The sequence below is a fragment of the Corvus kubaryi genome, unplaced genomic scaffold, assembly GCF_017639235.1.
Source record: "Corvus kubaryi isolate FWS band 111438036 unplaced genomic scaffold, C.kubaryi_AGA036_p1.0 76, whole genome shotgun sequence".
Taxonomy (NCBI): domain Eukaryota; kingdom Metazoa; phylum Chordata; class Aves; order Passeriformes; family Corvidae; genus Corvus; species Corvus kubaryi.
The window spans coordinates 1,933,424-1,944,021 of NW_024582063.1; the positions used below are offsets into that span (position 1 = coordinate 1,933,424).

At 47.4% G+C, this 10,598-nt stretch overlaps 1 protein-coding gene across 3 annotated transcripts in view; it reads left to right on the forward strand.

Annotated features, from left to right (window-relative positions):
• Positions 1-5,402: 5,402 nt before the first annotated feature.
• The window catches only part of LOC121675898 (ankyrin repeat domain-containing protein 9-like), a 6,350-nt gene continuing 1,154 nt past the window's right edge, over positions 5,403-10,598 (forward strand). Inside the window, exons 1-2 of one of the 3 annotated variants that reach the window (XM_042051731.1) lie at positions 5,403-6,617; positions 6,798-10,598. The exon at positions 6,798-10,598 is cut by the window's right edge and continues 1,154 nt beyond it. In XM_042051731.1, the coding sequence (XP_041907665.1) occupies positions 5,745-6,617; positions 6,798-6,812 (888 nt within the window). In that variant the 5' untranslated portion in view covers positions 5,403-5,744 and the 3' untranslated portion in view covers positions 6,813-10,598. The other 2 variants (XM_042051732.1, XR_006020270.1) reach the window with 2 other exon arrangements.

Genomic DNA, 10,598 nt, shown 5'->3' on the forward strand with positions numbered 1-10,598 from the left:
AAATAACCATTTGGTGCTTGATTTGTTCTGCATGCAGCACATCAGCTGGTCCCATTACAAGTAATTCAAAGGCTTTCCAAAGTGGTAAATCTCTGCTTATTTTCATTTCCTGCCTCTGGCAATGTAGTAAAAGATTGTCTCATCCGCTATTTGAATCCTGCAAGCAGAAGTGAAATATTCTGCAATCCAGGACAGGTCAGACTGTAGATTTTTCCACCATCCCAAAGCCTGCTTTAGTCAGCTGGATGAATTAGAGCTGGTAAGCGTGTAGCAGGGCATAAAAGAAACCCTTCATGCTCTGTAAAAGCAGCCTTGAGGTGCAGTAGGGCTCTGCACAAGGGCACTAATTCGTCGCACAGCATGTCCCCAAGCTGCACTGCAGAGCCTGGGCTGGACATGGAAAGCAGGACACAGCAAGCATTTGCTAGAGCCTCACTGTGGCTGAAGGGTTATCATCCACCACCAGCAGATCAGTTTTTCTTTCCCAAGGAAAGGAAAAAGACCAGCAGACAGGATCCTGAAAAACAGCATGCCTCTGAAGAAAGACGTCAGGTTTCTCTAATCCTCTTGTTTTGTGCTCAGGCATCTGATATCTGGAAATTGATTTGCCTCTTTATATGTCCTGATTGGGTCATCATGTGGCCCTCCTGTACAAAGGGCGCAGAAGAATTGAAATCAGTTTTGCCTGGAAACAGATGCCAATTAAAATCACTGGAGAAGGGCAGAAAGGGAGCAAGAAATGTCCCATTGGAGTTGTTGACACAGGTAGAATGCTGGAGATGGTCCCAATCTTTCCCAAAGCCTTTTGTTCTTCTCTTTGCCAAGCAGCTTCTTCCTTGAAGTTTTTTCTGTGTGTGTCCAGGCAAAAACATGGGGGAAGGAGCTGAGCTGAGCTCAAAGGCACCCCATGACTACTGTAGCTTGTGGCAAGGCTGCTCTTCCCTTAAAGGAGAGAAAAGTGTTGTTCCCACCAGGCAGTGAAATGACAAACATGAAAGCCCCACTTCCAATTTATCCTCAGTCCCAGTGACCAAAAGCTGCTGTTGGTTTTGTCTTTTTCCAGAAGGTGTCTTCACTCACTTTTGTCCCCATGGTTCTTGTCATTGCTCCCTGTGTCTTTGTACACAGTGGCAGGAGGCAGAAATGACAGGGAAAGGTTGCTAAGCCTAAGCCCCACTCTCAGTAGCATGCAGTACACAAAGCCTTTCTGCTTCGGTTTATTCCAGAAACAGGATCTTTTGGAACCCTTATCCCTGCAGTGCAGTTTGGCCATTGCTGGCAACGGGCTGCAGGTTCTGTACTGAAGTTGCAGGACTGAGGCCTGCCAAACTTGCTCTGCCTGGACTACAGCTGAGTACCTGCTGCTTTGTTTCAGTTTGGTTTAGCTGTAGGAACACTTTCCTCCTTCTAGCCAGGTGCCTATGGCTGACTTGGTTTACTTTCACTAGCACTGCATGGTAGAACCATAGTTTTATACCAGTGGCTCTTCTGTGCACCATGAGGTGTTCACAACTCCACCTTCACAAGCTGGAGCTAAGAGATGCCATCATGGGCTTGGTGTGACAGCAGAAATCCTAGAAGTGGAAGCACAGGGTGCAGTGCAGGGGGGTACAGGCCCAATGGGATGGTAAGAGATGGGACACAGGCTTGATTCTGGAGCACTCACAGCAACAAAAAACTCACCTATGGAAGATAAAGAAATGCAGATACAGACCTGGACAAGAATGGTTTCAGGGGTAGCAAAGAGGAAAAATAAATAATATCTTACATGTATATAATCAGCATCTACAGTAAATTTGGATGTGAAATGGAGTTTCAATCCAATGAAAAAAAACCAAGGTGTAAAAGCATATAACAAATCATAAAACTGACCCCCAGGAGAATCTGGAGTGAGGAAGAAGAACCCATCACCATCATCCCACTGAACAACTCCAGATGCTGATGATTTCCTGTACCACCACCATGAGAATGAAACCACCAGCCTTAGGATCTGGATGAATACCAGCAGGGGGAATGTAACGCTAGGAATAGGGGTAGGAGATAAGAAGAATGTGCATAAGACCTTCAAATTAGTTTTTAATTATTATTATTGCTATTGAAATGTTTTCTGCCTATGAGTATTATTTATTTTTCTGTAATAATTTGACATGGATTAATAATGATTTTTTATTAGAGTGCTAAGATTTCAGTTCTACTAACATTCAATTCTTGTCTTTATATATAAGGTATGTTTCCCTTTTTCCTGGAAACACTACTTCAAGCATAACACTGTAAGAAGGTTTCTGAATAGCTCAGAAATATTCTATATTTCTCACAGGTTCAAAATAACCAAATACTTTATGAGCTGAAATCACCATCAAATGTGAAAAATGCATTTGCCTAGGAGAGGTCTAAAGAGCTTCTCAGCCTCAGATGAAAAGGTAAATGGTGTTTTGGGTAAAATCGGGTTTTGTTTTTCAGTTTTTCCCTTCAAACCTCTTCTTGCTCTCTTGGATGCTCTCTCTATGAGTCAAAACTGACTATTCCTCTTCTAGACTGCACTTTGTCAAAGAGGAAAGCCACAACAAACACCTTATGAATTAGGAGACATTATTTTTAGCCACAGATCAAAATTCAAAGAAATAAATAGAAACTTCCAAACTCCTAGTCTTCTTCTAGTTCCTCAGTAAAGCTTTCCACATCAACGTCTTCCATTTCTAATGGTTCTATAATGTTTTACAGATGTATTATGCTTACAATAAAACGCAGAAGCAATGCATTGCCATCAAACAGGTGCCCTTAGCACCAGCTTTTCTAAACTCCTGGAAAAAATAAAACGAGGCCAAGGACAAGAGCCACCAGAGCAGACAGACCTGTGCCATTTGGAACCATAAAGATGTGAGCAAACCACATGAGGGACTCTCCGAGTTTTGTGCAGAATGACAGTGTAACCTGTAATTACAAGGTACCATGTAATTATAGATGTTTTCACATCCTAGACATCCCGGATCTGTGGTGTAGAGGTGATTTGCCTTAAGCCTCGTGGCTTTTCCTGAGGTTTTTCTGGGGTTTTGGCTTCCCTCTTCATTGGAGATACTTGCAGAACATTTTTCTCTTGACTTCTATGTGTCTCTGCACCAAGTCAGCTCACAGGACTACCTAAAACTAATCTGCATGACTAAGTCCACAGTCCAGATGCTCCTTGAACTCTGACAAGCTGGGTGCTGTGATCACTTCCCTGGGGAGCCTTATCTTAACGTCTGCGTCAGGTGAGGGTTTTAACAATAATAATTAATAGCCGTAGTGCTTTGGAAGATGTGCAAGATCTAGACCCAGTTTTGTGAGTCACTTTTGTTTTCTCTTTGGATGACTCCAAACAACATTTGGAGATCTGACACTTGAATTGTCTCTAGTTTGAATATACTTAATATATGTTTGTCTTCTTGCTAAATGAAAAAAAGGAATTCTTGAGTCGCTGTATTTTCCCTTAAAGGGAAGCCCTGTTTTCCTACCAAAACGGTGAGATACCATTTTATTGCAATCTGTTGATTTATAAGATGCATGGAAATCCTCCTTCCTTAAACACTGTATTGGTTTGGCATGGCCTGCTTTTAGGCAGCAAAAGATGGCTCCTGTGAGGAAGCCGCTGGAAGCTTCCCACCATGTTGGACAGAGCCAGTGGCTGATGGCTCTGAAGGTGGACATGCTGCTGGCTAAAACTGGGCCAATAAGAGAGACTGGTAATGTCTCTGTGATTACATATTTAAGAAGAAAATCAAAACAAAGTCACAAGATTTGGGATTCTAGTCAGAGAAGAGGAGGAGTTGAGAACATGTGAGGGAAAACAACATGGTGACACCCAGGTCAGTGAAAAAGGAGGGGCAGGAGGTACTCCAGGCGCCGGAGCCGAGATTCCTCTGCAGGCCGTGGTGCAGACCACGGTGAAGCAGGTTGTCCCCCTGCAGCCCGTGGGTCCATGAGGGATGCAGAGATCCACCCACAGCCCGTGGGGGAGGTGCCTGTGCCAGGCAGGTGGATGCCTGGAGGAGGCTGTGATCCAGTGGAAGACCTGGTGGAGAGAGAGGGCCCTGCTTCCAGGCTGGAGCAGCCTGTCCTTGGAGGACTGCACCCTCTGGAAAGAGAGAGAGGCCCATGGCACAGCAGTTTTGGGAGGACTGTGTGCCCGTGGGAGGGGCTCACGCTGCAGCAGGTGTGGTAGGAGTGCTGCTCATGAGAGTGGACCCACCCCGGGGAAGTTCACGGAGAACTGTCTCCCGTGGGAGGGACCCCACGGCCTCACAGGGGAAGACTCCTCCCCAGAGCAGCGGAAGGAAATCTCGGTGATGAACTGACCAAACCCCCGTGCCCTGTCTCCCTGTGCTGTCGGTGGGAAGGAGGGAGGGGCTGGGGGGTGGAAGGTGTTCTAAGGGCTTATTTTACTTCTCATTATCCTCCTCTGATTCTGTTAGTAATAAATTCACTTCGCAACTTAAGTTGAACCAGTTTCACCCTTGAAGTGTTTCTCCCAGTCCTTATCTCATTCATGAAGCATTTGTTAATTTTTTTTTTCCCCTTTTCTCTCCTCTGCCCAGCTGTGACAGGGGAGGGTGAGCAAGTGGCTCTCATGGGTGCCTGGCATCGGGCCAGTGTCAAACCATGACAGCTTGCCATAAAGGACTCTTAGCTCATTTCTTTTCTGTGAATTTAATTTTGGCCAGGTCCTTCTGCCTCATCCAACAGGAACTAGGAGCTTTTCCCTCAAACCTGTAGGCCTTGGTCGTCTGTGTCTTACCAGGGCGTTGCGCAAGTCTGATTGTCTAATCCCACTTCCCCCCACTGCTGCTGGCTCTGACCCAGGCCCAGAGCAGGACATCTGAGAAATGCTTAGATCAAAGCTCCCCACCTGCCAGTGGGGTTTGGCCATTAACCTTTTGTTTATGCCCTTGCTGTGCAGCGGAGGCACTCCAGGTATTTCCTTGCTAAACAAAGGCAGGCATTTAAACCCAGCAATCTGCTTTATGACTCTGGGCACCATTACTGCACACACCATTTGACTCTTTTCTCTGCAGAGATTAATGCTGGCATCTTAAACATTGCTAATGCCTTATAGACAATCCATTAACATCAGTGTCTCCTAAGTGGCCAGCCATACCATTATTTATAAAATAGGGATCCCTTCCTAGTGCTACCGCTACCAATCCCTTGATTTCCCGAGCATGGAATTGTGCCTATTATCAGCTGTGGAGTATTTTACACTGCTACATATTTTTTACTATATAATGAGCTGCGTGTGTGTGAGTGACATGCAAAAAAAATAAAATAGAGGAATATTGCTATTCCACTTGCTGCAGTGTATGAGCTGATCTGGTTAGACACGAAATGCAGACAGAAATCCGCCTCACCTCTCAAGCTAATTTTAGTCTCTCCCTCTGTTCTCTGTGGCTGTGTGTGTATAGAATCACTGGCAGTCTGATAGTGTTTCAGTAACCTGTGCCACGCGCAGAGCGAGATGTACTCACCAACCATCTGCTTGCATGGCACGGGTTAACTGAGCCTGTGGGATTGTGCTTACCTAAACAAAACCACTGCAGTGAGGGGAAAAACAATGAATGGGTGGAGATGATCAGCCCATGCATTCCAGCTAGTGCAGTCCAGGCAGCAATGACAGCCTGAAGGTTGCAGCAGCATCGGGATCAGCATTCCAAGTGCACCGATCTTACAGCCTGGAGTGATTTTACGTGGAGCTGTTCTTTATTTGCTGAGCCATGGCCAGTAACCAGGCCAGCCTGCAGGATGATCAGAGCAGGCACTGCAAGTTCTTATCCTATATGTTCTACCAGGCTGTGAGAGATCACAAACCTGTGTGGATGCTGGAAGACATGAGAACTATGGAGTATTTTTACTGGGAGGAAAATGCCAGCCTTCGAACCTACTCACCTTCAGAAGCCCTTCTCTATGCAGTGGTGCATAATCACCTGCCTTATGCTCAGTATCTGCTGTCTCATTTTCCAGAGGAGGCTCTCAAGGTGCCTGGGGAACATTTCTGCTATTGTCCATCCTCGGCTCCTCACCTAGCCATGGCGGTCACATATGACAGGAGAGATATCTTGGGACTGATCATCAAAATTGCACACAAGCTCCCCAGCTTGAACTCCTATATCAATAGGGCTGGTTGCTTTCATCTGGAAGATGGGAAAACACCCCTGCACCTTGCCTGTGAACTGCTGAGGTCAGAAACGGTCCTCATCCTCCTCGGGAATGGAGCATCTCCCAGGATAGAGGACAGTAAAGGGCTTACCCCGCTGGACGTCATCCTGGAGCAGATGTGGGACTCCAAAGTCAATGTCGCATCAAAGAAGCTCTGCCTCGACTACCTCTTGCTCTTCATGCCCAACCCACAGTTTAAGATGCGGAAAGTTCTGCAGGAGCATCCAGACCACTGGACAGCTTTGCTGGGAGAAGACAAATTCAACAGCCTGGTGGGGAACACACCTGCTTCTTTATATCTGCAAGCTATGCAAACTATTCTCCAGACTCTTCCCCCTTCCCACTTCCCTAAAAGCATCCAGGAACTACCTATACCTCAGGCACTAAAGCCCTTACCATCCTATGGCAAAAAGCTACCGGCAAAAAATATGGTAAATGTTTTTCCTTGACTTTATTCAATGGGTCTTGGATTTTCAAAGGCAACTTAGAGGAGCTGGTCACCCACCACCCTCTGCATTTTAGTGTGATTTTAGTACTTCACCTATTAGGCTATGCTGGAAAATCCAATACTTTGTGACGAGATTTTAAATGTCTTTTCTAACTGATTGCAGGCACGGCACTTTTAAAGGCAAAAGCCTTCCTCGTTTTCTGTTTTGTTGTGCATGTGAAGGGTTAACTGTAGTTGAGACTGTGTTATGTTTGGTTTCTTAGTTGTCAGCTGGTATCAGTGTATCTGAATTCCCAATATGATAACTGTATCCTGTGTAATGCACCTGGGTTAAAAGGAACTACGTGCCCAGTGGGATTTTCAAATGGTGTCACTGTGGGACTGTGTTCTACTAGAGCTGGGAGAAATACCATCCCCTACCAACAAGGTTCAAACATCGTGTTTCCTTTCTAACAATGATCAAGCATTATTAGTAATAACCACAAAGTCCATGGCTGATGCTGCAGGGATGCAGTGGCAATTCCTGTAGGATAACTGATCCTACCGAGTTACTTTATGGCAGGTCATGGTGTGGAGGGCGGGAGTTCAGAGAGGGGCAGTGAGTGTATATTCCTGGGGGATGGGAAATAAAGATCCACAGAAAAGATAATGGAGACTATCCAGTCTCACCTGGGAGCAAGGGGGTTAAAGGCAATCCCAGCCCTGATGCCTCTACTTGTGCAATGGGGAAAGAACCATTTTCCCTGCTGTCCAGTAAACAAGTGGCAATTGGAGCAGGGACAGTGGGAGCCCTGTCTTTCATAAGTGACATTATTTCTCCTTGACCTGTGTTTTAGCATGTATCTCTACAGGAGATGAAGCTCACTAATTTGATTTCCCTGTGGGTCTCAGCGCCACAGGCATTTGTTAGTTATCCTCAGCTGGGGTATGATATGCTGCTCTTAAAAGTTGTTACTTGTTGTCAATTGGAATATTTTTGCCACTCAGATCCAGACAGAAGTCCTTATCCTGGAAATTACAAAATGTTCCCACTGACTGGGCACTGTGGGCAGGGTGAATTTGCAGAAAGCTGGGCTGGGGCTGGGCAGCCTTCTGGGTAGCTCTGAACCACGCTGCCCTCTCTGCTCAAGGCACTGGTCCTGCTCTCCGGGCTGTTCTCAGCACCAGCAGAGCAGTGGCAGAATCCCGACTCCCTTTGGGGGACATCCCTTATTTTGGACCCCAGCGGTTCCCCCTCTTTGTAAGTGCAACCCTCTGTTCTGCTGAAGTAGCATAACTCACTTCCCAGATCCATACTGGGCAGCAGAGAGGAAGGAACTCACTCTTCTCTTCAGCTGGATTTGGAGCCCAAGGCTGTGGAGCACAAACTGCTTTCCACAAGGCTCTAGCTAAGAAAGGATGTGCAGTCAAATATCAATTGCTTTGTGCAAAAATGGCTCGTGTCTCATCTGGCTAATTCCCTGCCTGTGCCAAGGAGGCCATGCTGGACCTGCGCCCTTCTTTCCGTCAGCACAGGGAGAACTTCCATTTAGTTTCCCTCTGCGTGGGCTACCTCCTGTGTGCCAGGACATTGGCAATGCCAGCCATGGCCAGGTGGAGATTTACTGTGATGCTGCAGAACATGCCACTGACAGCTACCTGGAACATCCTTCCTGAGACACTGGGATGCTCCTCCCAGCCATCTCTTCCCACATGCCGTGGGAGAACCTCAGTTCCGGTGCGACTTGTGCTGGGCCAGGTGAATAAGCAGGCTGGCTGGTGAGGTAGAGAAAATGTCAGCCCAGCCCTAAAAGTGGCAAGCAGGCCATGAAGGAGTTAACCCTTCTCCTGAAATCCCACATCCCTGGTGCTGCAGTGTCCCTCCACCCCTGCCCCTGGGGACTTGAATGTCCTTCTCCATCTGTGTCTATTCCTCCGCCTTCAATGGGGGAGGCTGCGAACGGGGAAATGCAGGGTCAGTGCTGGGTGAGGGTTTTGGGGGAAGGCTGCTCGCCCAGGAGCCTGTGCTGCAGACAGAGGCTGTCACAGCTTGGGAAGCAAAGGCAGATTTGCATTATAAGCGGTGGCTCAGCTGCTTCTGCCGAGCCCTCAGGCTCCCCAGCACCGGCACATATTCCCCCGAAAACCCGGAGCTGGAGGCAGAGGACAGAGCAGGCTCTCATGGCTGCCCGGAGTGACTATGCAGAGCACGGCCCCTGTGGCACCCCGCGAATTCAGAGGAGCAGGATTGGGTTTGTCCCCGCAGCGCTGCGGTATCTCATCCGGATGTCGGTGGGTGAGAGGCGGAGGAGGCTGGTGAAGGATATTATTAGAATAGTAATTAGGTCCCGGGAGCAGAGATCCCGGGAAAGGAGGAAATGGAAATCATCCAGTGCTATTGCACCGGCTCGAAACCATGTGAGTTTCAGTGCTGTAAAGAGTTTCAGAAAAGACAGAAGGGAGGGCAGGGCTGTTCATCTTACAAATCCAAGGAGGCAGGTAGGCACTGTCGACATTACCAGAGAGCACTTTCCTATTAAGGCAGGAGGCTGTACTCAGAGAGCCGGAGCAGCCCACTGGGAGCAAGCGAGTGTAACATGGTGCAGGGGTCTCTTGTTGGCTGCTATAGTTGGGATCAATGCAGAGGTCAGGAATCAGGCACTTCAGGCTTTATGGGTGGATTTGTAGCAGACAGCAGGATGCTTTGTGTGCATGCATTTGTCCATGTGGGAGGCTCCCCTCAATCCACCTGCCAAGGGAGAGGATAGAAGATTAATTGTCTTGAACAGTTTCTTCCTGGGGCATTCCTGTGACTGGTACCCCAGCCTGGAAGAAAGCTGCTGGTCTACTGTTGGCCAACATGTAAAATTCTGGTGTGTCCAGCCCAGAGTGTAACAGGCAACTAAGCACACAGGAAAGATCACTCCAGGGCCGGCCCCCCCCCCCAGCCATTCCTCCTTTTCCTGACCGTTTTAGAGAGATGAAGCACCAGCTGGCTCTCAATCACATCAGGCCTCCCATGTGCAGTCCCAATGGGCCAAAGTTTAGGGTCGTTAGCATGGTAGTAACAATTCTTTCCATTGCCTGTAGCAATATGACTGCAGGACAGGCACTCCTTCTGCTGGAATGGGGAAATCTTTTCCCTAAACCATGTTTGCTTATATTGTGGTGATCTGCCTGTTAGTTTGAGATCCCATTTGTCTTCCTGCTCAATACAGTGACATTACATCAGATATGGCCAAATCTACCTCAGCCCTGTCTGTGTTGGCTTTTTTCCTCCATTCTTTCTAAGCCAGGTCATTAGCAAAACTAAACTCAAAATATTTTGCAGACTTCCTGCAACCTGATGGTCTTGAAAAATCCCTTTGCTTGCATGGCAAATATGTTGGTGAGTTTGTTAATCAAAAAGAGTGCAGGGTGCTGTGTGGTGATGTTTACATTCTGCATATCTACATACTGAGTAAGTGTCTCTAAGATCTGTATTTCTGAACTTGGGAAAAAGAATAAAGACAAGAGAGAAATGGGGAGAGGGTAAAGTCTTTTCTGATCTTTGGATTTAGGTTGGTTCTACAGGTTACATCTTTTTAATTTCAATTTTGAGGAGAGGCATTGTAAGGATCTGAGTTGTCTGTATGTGTGAGCCTTTGGTTTTGGTGAGAAGCACTTCAGTGAGCACAGTGGGGGGGATGGGAGTGAGTGAAAATGCACAGATGCGTGTGTGCGCGTGTGAGTGCCTGCCCTCTTGTCACACGTGTGAGTGTGTCTGCCCTCTTGTCACATGTGTCTTCATTCCCTCTTGTCACACAGGTGTGTCTGCCCTCTTGTCACACGTGTCTGCATTCCCTCTTGTCACAGGTGTGAGTGTGTCTGCCCTCGTCACACAGGTGTGTCTGCCTGCCCTCTGTCACACACGTGTCTGCTTGCCTTCTTGTCACACATGAGTGCCTGCCCTCTTGTCACACACGTGTGACTGTCTACCTGCCCT